At 39.0% G+C, this 20235-nt stretch overlaps 1 protein-coding gene and 1 non-coding gene across 3 annotated transcripts in view; both read left to right on the top strand.

Moving 5' to 3' along the window:
* ZYG11B (zyg-11 family member B, cell cycle regulator) overlaps positions 1-18308 on the top strand; it is an 85811-nt gene extending 67503 nt beyond the window's left edge. For both annotated transcript variants that reach the window (XM_026498076.4, XM_057310783.1), the window contains exon 14: positions 13576-18308. In XM_026498076.4, coding sequence (XP_026353861.2) covers positions 13576-13766 — 191 coding nt within the window. In that variant the 3' untranslated portion in view covers positions 13767-18308. The remainder of the gene's footprint in view (positions 1-13575) is intronic.
* On the top strand, positions 2795-2898 carry LOC113254856 (U6 spliceosomal RNA). Its single transcript, XR_003315979.1, has one exon. It is a non-coding gene; the product is annotated as a U6 spliceosomal RNA (small nuclear RNA).
* Positions 18309-20235: the final 1927 nt, after the last annotated feature.

The following is a 20235-nucleotide window of genomic DNA, read 5'->3' as shown; positions in this document are numbered from 1 at the left end:
CATCCTGAAGTACTGGAGATTAGGGCTTTAACCTGTCTTTTTGGGGGACATAGTTCAACCCTTAACATATGCCTCTATACTTAATAATAAATGAACTTAGCAGTAATTTATATAGCCACTTCCCTATTGATGAACATTTAAGAAGTTTTAATTTTAAAATTACATCCAAACACTTATTTAAGTGAGAGATATTCATCACACCGTTATTTAAAATAGCAAATAACTCTAACCTAGAGGTCCAGCAATAAACAAATGTTAAATGTTGAAATACCCTGATGGTATATTTGCATGTTATTATAAGTGAAGACATGATAGAAAATTATATATATATAAGTAGAAACTTATAATCTGGGGCCATGACATAATAACTTATAACAGACTAGCCCTCTAGCTGTTAATAACAGAAAATGTGGAGTGGGGAAGATTTGAAACAAGTCTTTCTAGACATTAAGCAGAAGGCAGCAAAGATTCCCATACCTGAAAGAGAACCAAGTACAGCACAGCAATTTTATTGAACCGAGGAGACAGAAATCAAGACTTTGGTAAGATTGAGGTATGGGAGGGGCACCTGGGTGGCTAAGTTGGTTAAGCGGCTGCTCAGGTCATGATCCTAGGGTCCTGGGATTGAACCCCACGCCAGGCTCGCTGCTCAGTGGGGAGCCTGCTTCTCCCTATCCCTCTGCCTGCCGCTCCCCCTGCTTGTGCTCTCTCTCTTTCTGTGTCAAATAAATAAATAAAATCTTTAAAAAAAAGAGAGATTGAGGTATGGGACAAAATTTATGGAATTTATGAGGCAGAGTAATGCAGAGATGACAGCTACATCTAGAAAGTACTCCAGAAATCTTCCTAAGGATTCCTTTGGCTGATTAGTAAGTGGTAAATGCCTAGGGACTCCTTGGGGCCTGAGATAGAACAAATACCAAGTTGCTGCTAACCCAATAACACTTGGATCTCACGCAGGAACTAGAGTTCTAAAGAGCAGAAAGAACTTAATACCCAGGGCATTCAATACAGGTGCTAGAAAAGATTAAATGAACCTTGAAATAAAAACTTCTCTGGGGCAATCTTTAAAAAAGCTTAAAAACAAGTCTTGAAATAGTTAAGTTGCTCTGAAAATAAATTAACATATTTTTCCCCAAATTTTTATTTAAATTCTAATTAGTTAACATATAGTGTATTATTGGTTTCAGGAGTAGAATTTAGTGATTCATCACTTACATATAACACCCCGTGCTCATCACAAGTGCGCTCCTTAATACCCATTACCCGTATAACCCAACCCCCACCTACCTCCTTCCATCAACTCTCAATATGTTCTCTATCATTAAGAGTCTCTTATGGTTTGCTTCCCTCTCTTTTTTTTCCCTTCCCATACATTCATCTGTTTTGTTTTCTAAATTCCACATATGAGTGAAATCCTATAGTATTTGTCTTTCTCTGACTTACTTAGTTTGCCTAGTATAATACACTGTAGCTCCATCCACGTCGTTGCAAATGGCAAGATTTCATTCTGTCGATGGCTGAGTAATATTCCATTGTACGTATATATCGCATCTTCTTTATCCATTCATGAGTTGATGGACGCTTGGGCTCTTTTCATAGTTCGGCTATTGTTAATAATGCTGCTGTAAACATTGGGGTGTATGTACCCCTTTAAAATGTATTTTTGTATCCCTCAGGTACATATCTAGCAGTGCAATTGCTCCATAGTAGGGTAGTTCTATTTTTAACCTTTTGAGGAACCTCGATACTGTTTTCTAGAGTGGCTGCACCAGTTTACATTCTCACCAATAGCGTAAGAGGGCTTCTCTTTCTCTTCATTCTCGCCAACATCTCTTACTTCCTGTGTTGTTAATTTTAGCCATTCTGACAGATGTGAGGTATTATCTCATCATGGTTTGATTTGTATTTCCCTGATTTCTAGTCATGTCTTCTGTCCATTGCTTAACTGGATTATTTGGTTTTGGGGTGTTGAGTTTGATAAGTTCTTTACAGATTTTGTATACTAACCCTTTATCAAATATAACCATTTGCAAATATCTTCTCCCATTCCGTAGGCTGCCTTTTAGTTTTGTCGACTGTTTCCTTTGTTGTGTGGAAGCTTTTATCTTGATGTAGTTCATTTTTGCTTTTGTTTCCCTTGCCTCCAGTGACACGTCTAATGAGAAGTTGCTACAGCCTGGGTTGCTGCCTGGGTTCCCTCCAAGATTCTGATAGTGTCCTGTCTCACATTTAGGTCTTTCATCCATTTTGAATTTATTTTTGTGTATGGTGTAAAAAAGGAGTCCAGTTTTCCCAACACCATTTGTTGAAGAGACTTTTTCCCATTGGCTATTCTTCCTGCTTTGTCAAAGATTAATTGATCATATAGTTGTGGGGAACTAACTTTCTGCCAGAGGAAAACTAAGCACTCTTTAAAAAAGACAACAAAATTTAGACACTCAACAACATGTTTGGTATTTGATAAAAACTGCTAGATGAGGGGGCACCTGGGTGGCTCAGTCGGTTGAGTGTCTGGTTCTTGATTTCAGCTCAGGTCATGATCTCAAGGTCATGAGATCAAGTCCCACATTGGGCTCCACGCTCAGTGGGGAGTCTGCTTGGATTCTGTCTCCCTCTCCCTCTGCCCTTCCCCCTGCTCATGTGCACATGCTCTCTCTCTCAGCTAAATGAAGAAAACCTTTTTTAAAAAATTGCTAGATGAGGGAAGAAGTAGGAAAATATGACCCATAACGAGGAGAAAAATCAGACCCATAAGTGATGGTGATAATGGAATTACTAGAAAGAAACTGAAGGGCTCACTTTGGCAGCACATATACTAAAATTGGGAAGATAAAGAGATAAGCATGGCCCATGCACAAGGATGACACATAAATTTGTGAAGTGTTCCATATTTTTCATGGCTACAACCAGAATAAACAATGTATAAATAACAATCTTGCACCCTTGTTTTCCAAAGTTCAGTTTATTTTGATCAGTTCAGTATATTGCACTAATTGCTTTAGGTATTTTCATTATATGAAATCTGTCATGCGTCAGAGATGATTTAATCTATTTGAGTGTTGAACTGCTAGTAGAACTTGGACATTTACAGTATTTCAGAATTAATAAGGAAAACAGTTTACCATTTAGTTTTGTATTGAGGTGCTCAGGTTGGAATAAAGTGGTATAAAAGGAAAGAAAGAAAGAAAGAAAGAAAGAAAGAAAGAAAGAAAGAAAGAAAGAAAGAAAGAAAAGAAAAAAAGAAAAGAAAGAAAAAGAAAAGAAAGAAAGAGGAAGAAAGAGAGGGAGGAAGAAAGAAAAGTAACCTCAAAAATTTTTTTTACAGATACAATCCTAGTTTTTAGGGGCACCTGTGTGGCTCAGTCATTAGGCATCTGCCTTTGGCTCAGGTCATGATCCAGGTGTCCTGGGATTGAGCCCCGCATCAGGCTCTCGGCTCAGCGGGAAGTCTTCTTCTCCCTCTCTAGCTCCCCTGTACTTGTGTTCCCTCTCTCGCTATCTCTCTGTGTCAAATAAATAAATAAAATCTTTTAAAAAAAGAAGATTTTAAAGAAAACATGAATATATTCTTCTGTTAATAACAGAAGAAAAAATGAAACAAAAATAAAATAGAGATACTAGAGCTAAAACTCTAATATTTGACATGAAAAATGTCTGGATGAGCTTAACAGTAGATAATGGAAGAAAAGGTCAATGAAATTGAGTACATAACAATAGAGACTATCCAAACTGAAGCTTAGAGAGAAATAAAGTTAGGGGGAAAAGAATGTCATAATTACCCTGATATCAATACCAGGCAAAGACATTATAAGAAAAGAAAATTACTGAATATCTCTCATGAACAGAGATGAGGAAATTCTTAACAATTTTCTAACAAATGGAACCTAACAGTGTATTAAAAGGACCAGGGAGGTTATTCCAGGAATGCAAGGGTTGGGTTAACATTTGAAAATCAGTATGTTCCATCCTATTATCAGAAGAGGAAAGAAAAGCAATCTGATCATTTCCATAGATGTAGGAAAAGCATTTGACAAAATCCAACACACAGTCCCGATAAAGAACATCTAAAGAAATCTTATAGCTAACATCAAGATTAATAGTGAAATATTGGGGCGCCTGGGTGGCACAGTCAGTTAAGCATCAACTCTTAGTTTCAGCTCAGGTCGTGATCTCAAGGTCGTGGTATCTAGCCCTGCATCAGGCTCTGCACTCAGCATGGAGTCTGCTAAGGTTTCTCTCTGCCGCTCCCCACTTCTCTCTTTCTCTTTTTCTCCCTCTCTCTCTCAGATAAATAGGTAAATCTAAAAAAAAAAAAATAGTGAGGTATTAAATGTGAATGTTTCCCTGCCAAGATCAGGAACAAAGCAAGAGTGTCCAGTATCACCATATTGAATACTGTAATGGAGGTTCTGTCCAGTGTGATCAGGAAAGAAACAAAAAGACATCCAGATTGGAAAAATCCCATAAAATCTTCAAAAGGGCAACTAGGTCTAATTGAGTTTAGTAAGGTTCCAGGATACACAATATATACAAATCATTTGCATTTCTTTTACCAACAACAACCACCAAAATAAATGCAAAAATGTGGGGTGCCTGGCTGGCTCAGTTGAGAAACATGCAGTTCTCGATCTTGGGGTTGTGAATTTGAGCCCAATGTTGCATGGAGAGATTACTTAAAATAAATAAAATTTGTTTAAAAAATGGAAAAATGACATTTATATCAAAAACTATGAAATATTTAGGAATATATCTGACAAAAATGTGTAGACCTGTACACAGAAAAACAAAGCACTGCTGAGAGACATTGAAAAAGGCCTACCTAAAGGAGAGATCTACCATATTCATGAATTGGAAGAGTTAATATTGTTAAAATGTCAATTCTCCCTGAATTTATTATAGATTTATACAGCCCAAGTCAAAATCTCAGCAGGTTTTTGAAGAGAAATTGACAGACTGATTCTAAAATTCATACAGAAGTGCAAAGACTATTGAAACAACTTAGGGGTGCCTGAGCGGCTCAGTTTGTTAAGCATCCAACTCTTGATTTCTTTTCTTTTTTCTTTTCTTTTTTTTTTTAAGATTTTATTTATTTGACAGAGAGAGACACAGCGAGAGAGGGAACACAAGCAGGGGGAGTGGGAGAGGGAGAAGCAGGCTTCCCGCTGAGCAGGGAGTCCAACGTGGGGCTCGATCCCAGAACCCTGGGATCATGACCTGAGCCGAAGGTGGATGCTTAATGACTGAGCCACCCAGGCATCCCACCAAACTCTTGATTTCAGCTCAGGTCATGATCTCAGTGTTGTGAGATCGAGCCACATGTCGGGTGCTGTGGTGAGCATGGAGCCTGCTTAAGATTCTGTCTCTCTCATGAAAACGAGGTGTTTTCTCATCTTCATTAAACCAGTATTATTCCTATATGTCAAAAAAAAGAAACTGACCTTCATTAAATTGAAACCAAATCCTTTGTACTGCAACTTATGTATGCAACTTCTCTTTCATGCAAACTGGAAATGAAATTTAGCCTCCTTTATCTGTAAAAAAAAAAAAAAAAAAAAAAGGATTCTCTCTTTTTCTCTCCCTCTCCCTCTGCCCCTCCCCTACTCACTTGCTTGCTCTCTCAAAAAAATAAATAAATAAATAAAATAAACAAACTTAGAAAAATGAACAAAATTAGAGGACTCAGACTGCCTGACTTCAAGGCATACTGTAAGCTACAGTAATCAAGACAGTGTTTTATGGCCCCAGGATGGCACCTTACCAAGCAATTCTCCAATTCTCAGCAATACTGACTAGGTGACTTACAAATTTAATTTATTTCGGACAATATTTACCTGGAGATGGCATCAGATCTCACAGTCCCACAAGGCTGCTGTCCCCACTTAAGATGCCAAGACCAAGTGTAGGTTTTTATCTGTGCTTCTGACTGACTGGTTATAAAAATTGGAGGTTCCCACAACCCCCTCTTCTGTTTTATTAATTTGCTAGAACATTTCACAACTCAGAGAAGCATTTACTTATACTTACCAGTTTATACTTACACTTACCAGTTTATTATAAAGGATATTATAAAGAATATAGATGAACAGCCAGGTTAAGAAGTACATAGGGCAGGGGCGCCTGGGTAGCGCAGTCGTTAAGCGTCTGCCTTTGGCTCAGGGCATGATCCTGGCGTTCCGGGATGGAGTCCCACATCGGGCTGCTCCGCTGGGAGCCCGCTTCTTCCTCTCCCACTCCCCTGCTGTGTTCCCTCTCTCGCTGGCTGTCTCTCTGTCACATAAATAAAATCTTTAAAAAAAAAAAAAGTACATAGGGCGGGGTCCAGGAGTGTCCTGAGCACAGGAGCTTCTGTCTCTGCAGAACTGGGGTGCATCATCCTCCAGGCATGTGGATGTATTCACCAACATGAGAGTTCATCATATCTTCTTGTTCAAGAGTTTTTATAGAGCTTAACCTGTGCCCTTCCCACTTACCCTTACTAGGGTCCAAGGGTGGGGCTGAAAGGTCCAACCCTCTAATCATTTGGTCTTTCTTGTGACCAGTTCTGTTCTGAGGCTGTCTAGGGACTCTACTCTGTCACTTATTAGCAGGTACTCAAAAGGGACTCCTGGTAATGACAAGATATTCCTATTGGGAAATTCCAAGGGTTTGAGGGGTCTGCCACGAACCTGAGACAAAGACCAAATACATTTCTTATTCTACCACAGGCCACCCCAATCTTTGACCACAGATCCTTTATAACAAAAGGATCATAACAGTTAATAGATACTAGTACATTATGAGAGTCCCATTCAGTCATTAATACTCAAATCATATGAAAATTTTTGCCAGGTCAAGGCCAGTCAGGTTTGCAGGCTTCCATTGGATCTTTTAGTTTCCAGAGGCAGAAGCGGTCTTAAGGTGAAGCCATATATTGTTATCAGGCAGCTGCTAAAATTGAGCTAAGATATCTCTTGGCTCTGAGCTTCTTTCAAAGTGTTAGTGTTATATTGGATTTTTCTCATGACATGACCCATTTGTTCATTTCAGCCCTTAGCTACTATTTCTCTTTCTCTTCATTTATACCCAAACTTTTCCACCTTTGGAAGGGACATAAGTTTTGGCTACTGTGCTAGATTGCAGGCAGTAATACTAGTCTAGCACGTGTCTCCCACTGAGTCAGCTCTCATTCAGAGAAGGTAAGGTTATGTAAGTACAGAACTCGTGGGTGGTTTTACCTCCAGACAGTATAATTGCGTTCACTGTTAATCCCAGTTCTGTCAGATGGAGTAAAGGCACAACTCATCCATCCCCATTACACCCTGGGGAATTCTGACAAAAATATTTTAAAACATAGTTACAGTTTCTTGCTTAGAAATCATTCCTGCTTCCACCATTTGTAGTTGCAGCCCTGGTCCTATGACCACTGCATCAGGTTGGGAATTTTTTAAAAGTTTAAGTGGTATGGGAAGAAGAAGAAGAAGAAGGGGAATATATATAAATATTTATTTATTTATTTGTTTGTTTGTTTGTTTGTTTATTTATTTATTTTATATAGTCATTTTACCAGTATCCTCCCTTAACAAGAATTACATAGTCATTACGGCATCCTTTCCACTGCCTCTTCTCTAGATCTCTGAGAAAAACAGAAAAATATCTAATATCTAGTGGGGACACTCCTTTAGCCCTACTCATACTGAGCATGAGCATACTCTCACAAAGGCATGAAATCCAGCTCTTCAGGCCTATATCCCACCTCTACCCCCACTTGCTTTTTAAAACAACCAATAATGAATTGCCCATTCCAGTCCTTTGAAACTGTTACCCTGAGGAAGATCTCTCTCTGCCCATTGTTGGACATTGGAAGGTGGGAAAAGTTTTATTCAACTCTCTGGCAATTTGTGGCTCAGAGGTTACAAGAAGAATATGTCTAGATTCAGCCTATCTCTGCATTGCTGCAGTACCCCAGATCCACTCATTTCATGGACCCAGGTGTCTACCTCAAGGAAGCACATGGGTCTGAAAATTAAACTGACAGGAACACCTGGGTGGCTCAATCATTAAGCATCTGCCTTCGGCTCAGGTCATGATCCCAGGATCCTGGGATTGAGCCCCTCATGGGGAGCCTGCTTCTCCCTCTCCAGCTCCCCCTGCTTGTGTTCCCTCTCTCACTGTCTCTCTCACTCTGTCAAATAAATAAATAAATAAATAAATAAATAAATAAATAAGGCCCACTTAAAAAAAAAGAAAGAAAGAAAATTAAGCTGACAAAGACAAATTTACAAAGAAAAGCATACACATTAAAAAAAATTTTTTTAAGATTATTTATTTTAGAGAGTATGTGAGCAGGAGGAGGGGCAGAGGGAGAGAGAGAATCTCAAGCAGACTCCCCACTGAGCATGGAGCCCAGGTGGGGCTGGATCCCAGGATCCTGAGAGCATGACCTGAGTTGAAATCAAGGGTTGGACGCTCAACCGACTGAGCCACCCAGGCACCCCTAGCATACACATTTTATTAAAACTTTATTATTTTTTTAGGATTTTATTTATTTATTTGAGAGAGAGAAAGAGAGCACAAGTAGGGGGAAGGGCAGAGGGAGAAGCAGACTCCCTGCTGAGCAGGGAGTCCTACTCAGGGCTCGATCTCAGGACCCTGGGATCACAACCTCAGCCAAAGGGAGATGCTTAACCGACTGAGCCACCCAGGTGCCCCAATTTTATTAAAACTTTAAATGTATGTGGGAATCTTCAAAAAAGAATGAAGCCCTGAAGTGACTAGAACAGGAAGATTTTTACCCTTTAGATAAAGAGACGAATTTGTGAAAAAATGACAAGACAGATGTTTGGGCTAGGAGTAGTGAATGGTGAAGAGTGACTTAAAGAAGGGTTAGTTAAACAAGGTTTGTTTGTACAGATTCCTCAGCCCCTGAATTCAAGGTCTCTGGTGGTAAGAATATCTTCCTTCTTTCTAGTACAGGAAGCGTACTTTTTCTTTTTCTTTTCTTTCTTTCTTTTTTTTTTTTTAAGATTTATTTATTTATTTTAGGGAGAGCACAAGCGGGGGGGGGGGCAGAGGGAGAGGGAGAGAGAATCTCAAGCAAACTCCACGCTGAGCTCAGAGTCCGACTCAGGGCTCGATCCCACGACCCTGAGATCACAACGTGAGCTGAAACGAAGAGTTAGACGCTCAGCCGAGTACACCACCCAGGCACCAGGGAGGCACGTGGTAGTTTTATGACCTGTTTCAGGGAAGAAGGGTGATGGAGGGAAGTCAGAGTGACCCTCCTGCTTCTGCTGTTTTCTCAAACTGTTTTAGCTTAAGATAGTCAATATGCCAAGGGCCCATATTTTGGAGCAGTGTGTCCTGAATGTCATCAATAGTAAACACTGTAAAGCATGTTCCTTGATCTGAAGAGATGACAGTTGGCTGTCCAAATTGGTGCAGTATCTTATGTTTTGGTTCCTTTATAGCATTCTGAGTGTTAACATCTATCACTGGCTGAGCGAAGCCCAGTCCAGAGTCAACATTTATTTCTGTCAAGACCCATTTATAGCTCCCTGCCCCCCCCCCCCCGGGCTACCAGCATTGGTCTGACTTGCCAGCTATGATCAGCCCCCCCCCCCCCCCGGCTGTCACTCCACCGCCGGGAATTTACCACATAGCCAACTGCAGTCTCTGTCTCTTTTGCTGGCAGATAGAATAGTTCTTACTGGCAATGTGTGCCTCAGAGATTGCAAGGGGAGTATTTCTAAATTCAGCCCATATCTGCATTGTTGTCGTATCTCCATATCCATTTATTTCATGGACCCACATGGCTACCCCGAGCAAGTTCGCAGGGATATCTGCTTGTCTATTCCAACTATCTTCTGAACCTGGAAGGGAGTTCTTCTGATGGGGATAGAAATGTCCTATTTTAATATACTTCTCAGATCCCCTCAGTGATTCTCATAGGGCCATGTCCCATATGAGCGTCCCTTTAATAGTCCCGTTTCTGTTGCCCTTGTGTCCAACTGTATGTCCAGGCCCCTGGCCACTGACCTTGAGTCAGTAAAAACCCAGACAGCCTTTTTATCACTTTTCCAATTTTTTAATCACTGCTGGGGAAACGGCATGCAATTCAGCCCACAGCGCTGATTTGTTTTTTCCCTTTTTCAGTCAGAGTGCTGGCCTTTCAAGCAAGATGTTATCTGTTCACCTTGGAAGTACTGTCCACAAACTGAGCAGCTCTTTGTTGGCTAGTGGAAAATGTCTATAGGGCACTATCCAAATGATGATAGAATCCAGAAGCTCCTTGTGCGGTTTCAAAGTTGGTCCTAGGGAGAAAGAGGCTCCTGGCTCGTGATAATATCCTCCTTACATTCCCCAGGTAGCATGATCCTATGTAAACATTTCCATTTCACTATAGCACTCTCCTAGCACTGCCGTCCCCATTAGAGTGTTTCTCTGACATCACCCAGAACACCAGGCATATTTCAGGTTTTAAGATCATTTTTTGTTCTTCAGTCATAAGGGTAGTTTCAATTAATAATAGCAAGGTAGTAAATGCCCCTTAGATGGAAGTTCTATAGTCCAAAGTCCCAGTAGTCATCTCTGGGAGGCACTTACAGGATTTTGCCAGAAGTCCCAGTCTGTCCTTCATGTAGGGCATAGAGAAATTGTCCCTCCCAGCACTTTAGCCTATATTCTACACTGTACAGGCTTTTCTCAATCTTCTGGTACCTATTAAGCATGTCTGATTAACATTGCTTAAATGGTGGATTTGCATGCTTTCTGTTGTACAGTGTTAGGTAGGAGAAACATTCCCTGTTCAAATAAACTGTCCGGCCTTATAATACAGTCAGGTAAAAGAAATGCAGCCACTTTACATAAAGCCTGTTTAACCATACCAGTTCTCCTACAAACTTGTAGTTTAATTCCATCAATGCTTAACCGTCCCCCCTTTTTTAATGCTTTTGTTCTTAACTGTGGCCTCCATTAGGACTTCATCCACATATTTTGATTTTATATTACTAGGTAGGTGAATTGTTCCCTAGCCAGACTCATTCCCATAAAACATTCAGGTAAAGGAAACACAACTTTTTTAATGTAAAGCCTGTTTAAACATTCCAACTTTCATAATTCCATCAACCCTTACATTTTTATTTTCTCTCAGTCTAATTATAGCCCGTATCGGGGCTTCGACAGTTGGTTTTGGTAACTTCTGCATTCCCTGGCCAATTTACCCAGCCTTACCTGCAAGACTTGAGTCCCCAGTGAGGAATCATGCCAAAGAACCCTGGCCCTTTTGTGAATCTTTATCTTGATTATTTGGCCTAACCACTGCCACAAGCAGTTGGCTGGTCAGGTTTAGATCCGTTTCTAAATTCTCTTGGCAACTTACACCTTTAGTAACTGATTGCAACACACAGCTGTTATTCTATACTGTGATGAATACCTGGCCACCCAGGAATCAGAGGTTTTTCATCCCATCTTTCATCTTTTCTCTTCCCAAACTACATGTTTTTATGAGCCAGGGCCATTATAACAAATTCCACTTCTGACACTGGTTCTAATGTGTGTTTTTTCCACACCCCAGTTCTTGGCAGACGCTGACTGGGTGTTCTACAAATTGAATTCAATTCTGACATTATTTACCTGGAGAGTGTCAGATCCCGTAGGTTAAGGGCCAGTCCCTTAAAAAGTGACTGCCATCACTTTAGACATCAATTGCAAGTCCAGGCATAGAAATAGACAAAGATGGTTCAATGGACCAGGGTAGAAAATACAAAAATAGACCTATACATATGTGGCTGATTAATTTTTGACATAAGTTCAAAGCAAATGCAATAAAGAAATGATAATCTTTTCAACAAATGGTGCCACAGCAACTGGATCTCTGTATGCTAAAAAGCGCAGGGTGCCTGGCTGGCTCAGTCGGAAGACCAACTCTTGTTCTTGGAGTCATGAGTCCAAGTCCCACATTGAGTATAGAGCTTACTAAAAAAATTAAAAGAAAAACCTACTTTAAAAAAGTGACCTTTTTCAGACCTTGGACAACAAACAAAAATTAACTCTTATTTACTTATTGATTGATTGGCTGATTGTGATCTCTACATCCAACATGGGACTTGAACTCATGACTCTGAGATCAAGAGTTGCATGTTCTTCCAATGGAGCCAGCCAAGCACCCCCAAAAATTAACTCTTAATTGGTCATACATATAAAACAAAAAACGATTTAAAAATTCTAGAAGATGGGGCGCCTGGGTGGCTCAGTCGTTAAGTGTCTGGCTTCGGCTTAGGTCATGATCCCAGGGTTCTGGGATCGAGCCCGCATGGGGCTCCCTGCTCAGCGGGAAGCCTGCTTCTCCCTCTCCCACTCCCCCTGCTTGTGTTCCCTCTCTCGCTGTGTCTGTCTCTGTCTAGTATAAATAAATAAATAAATAAATAAATAAATAAATAGAAATTCTAGAAGAAAACAGGAGAAAATCTTTGAGACCTTGCGTTAGGCAAAATTTTTTAAAGATGTTTATTTCTTTTTAAATATTTTAAATTTTAAATCTTTTTAAAGATTTTATTGTTTTGAGAGAGAGAGCATGAGCAGGGGGATGGCTGGGTGGGGCAGAGGGAGAGGGAGAAGCACGCTCCCCACTGAGCAGGGAGCCCAACGTGGGACTCGATCCCAGGACCATGACCTGAGCTGAAGGCGGACAATTAACCGACTGAGCCACCCAGGTTTCCCTAAAATTTTATTTTTTAAGTAATCTTTACATCCAACATGGGGCTCAAATTACAACCCTGATTTCAAGAGTTGCATGCTCTACCAACTGAACCAGCCAGGTGCCCCACAAATTTCTTAAATATGCACAAAAGCATGACCTACAAAAGAAAAAATTGCTAAATTGCACTTGATCAAACTTAAGGACTTCTGTTCTTTGAAAGGCACTGTTAAAGAGAATAAAAAGCCAATACACATACTGGATCAAAATATTTGCAAATCACATGTCTGATAAAGCGCATACAACCTGCCCCATGGAAGGGTACTTTTATCAAACCTTGAGTTTAAGAACATACAGATGTTTCTTTTACCATGTCTAAAGTAATTGTCTATGCTTTTCCATATAACTTTTAAAATTTCTACATACCTCCATTGTTCTTCCATCCCAGTTATTGTACGAGGACAGGGAGGAAGAGGATTGGTTAAAACATCCCTTTAAGCAGTTTTCTCCTGTCCCTTCTTTCCAAATAGAGGGTGGATATGAGGGACCAACACTGACGCCCCCCCCCCCACAGCTATGGAAGCCTTGATAAGGGAACCATATATATATATATATATATATATACACACACACACACACACACCATATATAAGGGAACCATATATATATGAATATATATATATATATGTATATATATATATATATGAGAATGAGAGAATCATTATTTTTTGTGGGGCCTTGCAGTGTAAACATAACATCATTAAGGTGGTATTTATCAAGGTGTAGCATATGTTAGTGGTCAATAACAAAATAGCTAAGATTTAAGTGAAAAAAGAATTTTTTTGTGTGTGGGATAATTTTTAAGTGTTGTAAGAAAAGCTCTCTCTCTTCTTTTTCAGCCTCAAGGTATTGCAGCATGCTGATTGAGGAAGGAGGATTGCAGCATTTATACAACATCAAAGAACATGAACAGACTGATCCCCATGTCCAACAGATCGCGGTGGCCATTTTGGACAGCTTAGAAAAACACATTGTGCGCCATGGCAGACCACCTCCCTGTAAAAAGCAGCCGCAGGCTAGACTGAATTGATAGCCATAGGTAATTGGATAATTGAATCACAGGAATCCTTTTTGTGATAGGTTCATTTGGAATATCTTATCCTCTGTGATGTTTTAGGGGTTTCTATGATGAGAGTCATAAGATCAGTTTCGGATTGATGGTGTACAGTACTGCCCATGTGAACAGTCTCTAATTTGTCTTGTGATTTTTAACTTCTGAGGCAAGAAGGGTCTCTTCCTTCATCATTGCCTTTTAGGAAATTTTCCACATATTTCTGTGTTTGAACTTACCTGTGCTTGAAATTCTACAGTTTTATGAAAAGTTTGCACGAACCCTTAGGCCAGACTTTTCTGATCTTAAAGTCCCTCCCAATCAATTTGCAGCTTCAGATAAGCTGTTAACCTGATTTCTGGCACTGCTTCAGTTGTAAGTTTTATACTGCTTCTGTATAAAATGCCTTTATTCTCTGTCTGTGTACCTTTTATAAGATGTCCTTCTTAGTGTGAAAGAACGGAAATCCGAGTCCTCTTGGAAAGCTACTCACTGACTGGAGCCTGGGTGGTTGGCAGAAAAAACATATTAGAAAGCAAACTAGTAAAGGAGATAAGAGATTAGGAACTGGAGAAAGGTCTACTCTTATAGTATGGTTTTTAAACTGGAACAAGCTATCCTTCTGGAACCCACCTCTCCTGAGGCAGTGAGCAGTAGCTTGTTGTTCATATTTATTCCTGGGAGCATGGGCTGCTGCTCCCTACGCAGACTGCTGGTTACTCTCTAGAAATATTTCCCCAGGCATCACATTGAAATACATTACAGCATTCTGTGTTAAACATTAACTCTCTGAATCTCTATATGTCATACTGTTGTGAAAATGTGAATTTTTATAAAATTGTCTCTTGTTAAAACTGACCATTCTTTTCCCTCTATTTCAAAGTCATCTTGTTCAGTGAAATAGAGACTACACATGGTATTACCTGCTCAGTTAAAATACAGTTAGCAACAGTAAATTTTGTCACAATAAGTTAAATTTTCTTTTGTTTCAAAATACATGTATCTTAATGTTTTCATGTTGGAGAAAGATGTCCACATCTCACTGCCAAAAATGAATGAGAAGCACTAGGCTATTATTAAATGTAGTGATTCTAGTTGTGGTGCATAAAAGGAAATATTTTTGATGGTTTATTTTGTAGACAATTACCTTTCCGTTATGATACTGTTACAGCATAGTAAAGAATCAGTTATCATTATGTCAGTAATGAAAGTTGGGAGGCAGCAAGTCACCAAGAAACTTAATTTCCATTTTAAATTTTAGTTTGTGAATAAGGTTAATGACAATTTCAGGTCACTGTGTTTTTGTAGATGGCCAAAATGTTTTCAGTAGAGATTTAAATGGTATGTTTAAATTATGGTGATTTATTTAGAAGCATTTTTATTTAGAAAGGAGCTGGCTTATTAGTATGCTGATAACATTTTTGACATATGTATTTCAAACCACTATCACAAAAATCATACTTGAATTATTTTGTGACTCCTTCGCAGGGATGAAAACTTAAAATAAAAGAAAATAGGTATTTAGAACTATTAAGAACCATATTATATTCTGGGTTACTTCTGACTTAATTGGTTTAAGGAATTTTTATAGGCTCAAGAAAAATTTTCACAGATTGTCTATTTCAGAGGAAGTGGAAAATTCTTTTAACTTTCCCCCTTTTTCCCAGATTTTAATGTCTAAGGCAAAATGTAGAAAATAGGATGGCCTACACTGGCTTGAAAGTTGCTATCTATGTTGACTATCTCCAGGTCTCTTGACTTGCATAGTTAAGGGAAAGCCTGTTTGAGAAGTTTGGCTTCAAGTTTCTCTTATGTCTTGTTCAAGACAAAAGTGCATGTTCCTTATAGACTAATCTTAGGTTTTTATCTTTATAAATTGTTTTCAGAAATAGCTAAAAATGTACAGAAAACAATAACTCCCTTCATTATTCAGAATAACTTGATAGATGAAGACTCAAAAATATTTAAAATTAATTCTAAACTCACTACTTTGAGCATTGGTAATGGTGGGATATTTCTGAGTCTTAAAAGCAAAATAATTGATCACATCCCATATATAAAAATTGTAGTGCCTTTGTGGTTGGGATGGTTCTTAAAATTGTGTATCTAAGGCACAGAAGTGTCTGTAAGGTCTTGAATCTGGCTAAAATATAGTAGATGTATATATTGAAATTATGAGGCATAACTGGCCTGTGTCTACAGTTAGAATCTGGTAGGCTTCCCTTTTACACGTGTATACTGGAATGTAACAGTACTTGGTGCCTTCAAGGGTTACCTCTTCAGTGGCTTAGAGGTGCTGTTTCAAGCACAATTTAGACTAGGGTTGAACCACTCATTGCTTAAATCGTTGGTGCACTCAGATATTGCAAAATGTCACTCCCAACAGTCCACAAGCAGCAGCAAGGTTTAGGTCTACCAAAGGAAATGGAATTAGACTTTTTTAGAGTATAATGATGCATGTTGGTATCATTGAGTAAAACAAGAATGGTCTGAAATTAAAGCAAAAATAAGATATCTCATTCTTTTCATCAAGTAAGTTTTGCTTGTGGTCTCTATATTCTAAAAAATCATTTTCCCATTGGCAGTTGAAAAGAAACATAAATCAAGTAATAATAAGGGGTTAATTTACCCTCTGGCCAAGGACTCAGTGGCTACTGATCTTAGTTGAGGCTTTTTAAAATTATCAGACCCACAGTTCCAGGTATTGACCTTAAATATTGCTGCTCTTTAGCCCTGGACGGAAATGCCATTTGGTAGCAATAGTCAACTTAATTACCCAAAGTGGAGGTGAGTCACCATGGAAGGGTGCTACGGGGCTTTAATTTCATGATCGCTTTTGTTTGCAAACTTCCAAAGAATCAAAGATTCATGTTTAAAAACATCAGTCTATCCAGCCTAGAAAGTTGTTCTTACTATTGAGACCTTTTGAGTTGGCCCTTTTTCTCCCTCATCACTTTTATTTAGCTGTATGTTTTAATTATGCTATGTGTCAAGAGAGCATTGGGCCATCTTCTAGCTCTTTGGAGCACATCTTTATGAAAACATATTTCATGTGCTAAGTTATGATAGATTAGATTAATGAATGATGATTTTGGCTTAGTGTTTTAAAATGCATGACCACCCATAGAACAACGTGCGGCAGCATTACCCAAGGTTGAAAAGAGGTCGGGGTGGGGGGGGAACAAACTTAGCTTTGTTTATGTTGAAACCCACCCCTCTCCTGCCCTCTACTGGTATGTTTACACTATTTGGTCATTGTGCAACTTTTATTATGGAGTAAACAGTATTATTAAACTGAAAGTCTACGTTAAAGGCAGTATCATAATATCAGCTGGTGTGGGCAGTTTTATCCGTATGTTACTCGTTTGGGAACTTGATATGGACAGGGCTTCAGAGTAGTGTACCAAGACAGTTTACAGAGCAGTTGGCTTCCCTCTCAAATCCATTGTAGCAGTTTCAAATGATTGTGTGGATGTCGTGTGTTTAATCTTTACCATTTGCTTTGTATTGACACGTTTTTCATTTTTGGTGTTAACTCATGCACTATTTGAGTAATAATGCAAATCCGGCCTTCATCCAGTGATGAGAATAGCAGTAGGATAGGAATTTGCTGAATGTGCTTTAAATGAGTAATTGCTTCATCTTTTTTAGTATCTCACAGACTTTGCATGACACGGTACAGTCCTCATTACGCATTCTTTAGTTTCCAAATCTTAACCTAAGACATTCTATGTTAACTGATTGGTAGTCTGAGAAAGAGCTTTCTCTGCCTGTTTCTCCCATCACCCAATTTTTTGGGGGAAATTATGGGAAAATCAATGCTGTTTCTCATTTCTCTGGATGAAGCAAAGTTTGTTTGGACGGCACAACCAACCTTTAGAGCCAGATAGAATGGCTATTAAGAATATTTAGAAAATCCACATTGATCAAAATTATTCTGGGAAATCATAAATCTAGTTCATTAATAGTATATGCTTAATTTTGAACTTACTTTTGGAAAAACTGTTCAGATGGGTTCTTTTAAGATTATTTTAATTAGTTTAGAAGCAAGCTACTTAGCTAATGAAAGCTGAGATACACTTTCATAAAAGCAAGAAATTCTTGAGAGCATTTTTTTCTTTAAAAATGGGATGATGTTAATGTCAAGATTTATACTCAGATAATCTGCAAGAATAAAATTTTTAAATCCTTGACTTTTGTAGAATTCCCACTGTCAGATTCCCGGGGACTTGTAAGAGAAAAGCTATCTTTTGCTTGAATTCTGTTGGAAGAGTTTAGCTCCTTTCAAAGGATATGAAAAATTCATTGGGAAGTGTAATGTGTTCATTTCAAAGGCTCTCAGTTATCTGGAATGAAGGCACTGTTCTCACTGTGGCCAGATGAATGGGAGTGTTCTGTACATGAATCATGCTATATTTTAAATCAGGACATCACTTAGGTATTAATGTTGTGTGTGTACAGAGTTTTGTTTTGGGATTTTTTTTTTTTTTGCCTAAATAAATGTTATAAATTTTATGTAAAGTGTGCCTTGTCTACTTTATTTCTAGTCATTTGCCTTAAATTTAATGCAAGATTTAGATTCCTTGGTTATTCACTTGTAACAATTGTTTACCAGTGGTTTTACTGCAGGAGTTTCTAGGATTGGAACTCCATTCATTCATTTTATTGAATACCTATTGTGGGTACTGTTAAAGTGTTGGAACTTATGTAATTTATAAGTCCCTCAGGGAACTTATAGTTTTTTTGGAGAAGAAATATTAAGCATATAAATATTATTTAACATTTTATCACAGACCAGTCCAAAGTGCTTGTTATAGAGGCAGGGAGATCACACTTAATCCAGAGTGGGCACCCATTACACAACCTTCCTAGAGAGCTTCCTAGAGAGCATAATATCTGGGTTGACATCCATTCACACAACTATTGAGATAATTAACTGATATTATGTATATTAAGTACATTTAATGAGGGAGTTTACCAAACAACAAAGTATAAGTACCACATAGCCAGGAAGAATCCTTAGTTATTTTAGTTTCAGAAACTCATTTTGTAGTTGAAGAAATGTAGTCTTAGATAAAATGATCTTGTCTGTCGCACAGGAGGTCAGTGACAGACTCTGCCCTATAGTTTTTATTTCCAACTTCCAATCTTGTGGGCCTCTCTTCCCTACCGTATTGTTACATAATAGCATGAGATTTCTTAGATCTTAGGCATTATGTGATTAAGCATCAAAGGAATGGTACAGAAAACAATGTGCACCAAATGGTCAGAGAAGTGGAGATTGCCCCTGAGGTGTTCTAAGGCAGTATTAGTGTTTAAATGCTATAGAATTGTTAATGAATGGTCACTACAAACAGTATTGCTTCACTAATACACAAACATGAGGTTAGCTGTGTCAGGGTGACAGGGTTTGTTTGTTTTTAAGTGTTACTATAATTTTTATAATAATTACTAGTTTCAACTTGTTATCTGTCCAGTAATTCACTCATTAGTAGATGGTATCACTATGGGCCATACATATTGAGGAAAAGAAATACTTTTGGCTAATATTTAACCAAATAAGTGGATGAGCTGTGATGTATAGCCAACACTCCAAAAAGGAAAAATTTAAAAGTCCTCCACTCTTCCTCCTCCCTCACCCTTTGTCACAGTTTTTATTATGTAGATAGACCCAATCTTTCTTGACTAAATTCTTCCTTTCCTCCCCATTACCCTTCCATCTCCCATTCTCCATTCTTAATCTGTATTTTAGGAGTCTAGTGAACTGATCTAACTGCCTAACTCCTCAAATTGAGAGGAGGGGGTGAATGGTAGAAACTGTGAGCATTTACATTAATCATTTTTGTCTCATAACTTTAGATTCTAATGCAGTCTCAAAATTCAGCCGTTACACAGGCTCCAGCCTATGAAAGAGCAAATCCTAGGGTAGGAGTACCCACAGTGAGCTCTTAGCTTTCAGAAGTAAGCCTTTGGAACGGGTTTGGGGGAATGGCAGTAGTAGCCAGATGCTGCAAATGAATGGCTTATTCCCATGCATTCAGTAGGACAGCTGTTTAAAATCATCTTGTATTGACTCAAAGACCATCTCTAGTGAATATCCCTCCTAGACAGGGATGTGAATCTAAGAGCCAAAAATGAAAAAAACCTTTGCTCAGGCACCTGGCTGGCTCAGACAGCGGAGCAAGCGACTCTTGATCAAGAGTTTGAGCCCTGGGGCGCCTGGGTAGCGCAGTCGTTAAGTGTCTGCCTTGGGCTCAGGGCGTGATCCCGGTGTTCCGGGATCGAGTCCCACATCAGGCTCCTCCCCTGGGAGCCTGCTTCTTCCTCTCCCACTCCCCCTGCTTGTGTTCCCTCTCTCGCTGGCTGTCTCTCTGTCAAATAAATAAATAAAATCTTAAAAAAAAAAAAAAAAGAGTTTGAGCCCTACTTGGGGCTCCTGGGTGGCGCA

Source organism: Ursus arctos, unplaced genomic scaffold (assembly GCF_023065955.2).
Source record: "Ursus arctos isolate Adak ecotype North America unplaced genomic scaffold, UrsArc2.0 scaffold_12, whole genome shotgun sequence".
NCBI lineage: Eukaryota > Metazoa > Chordata > Mammalia > Carnivora > Ursidae > Ursus > Ursus arctos.
This window is presented reverse-complemented; position numbering and strand designations above follow the sequence as displayed.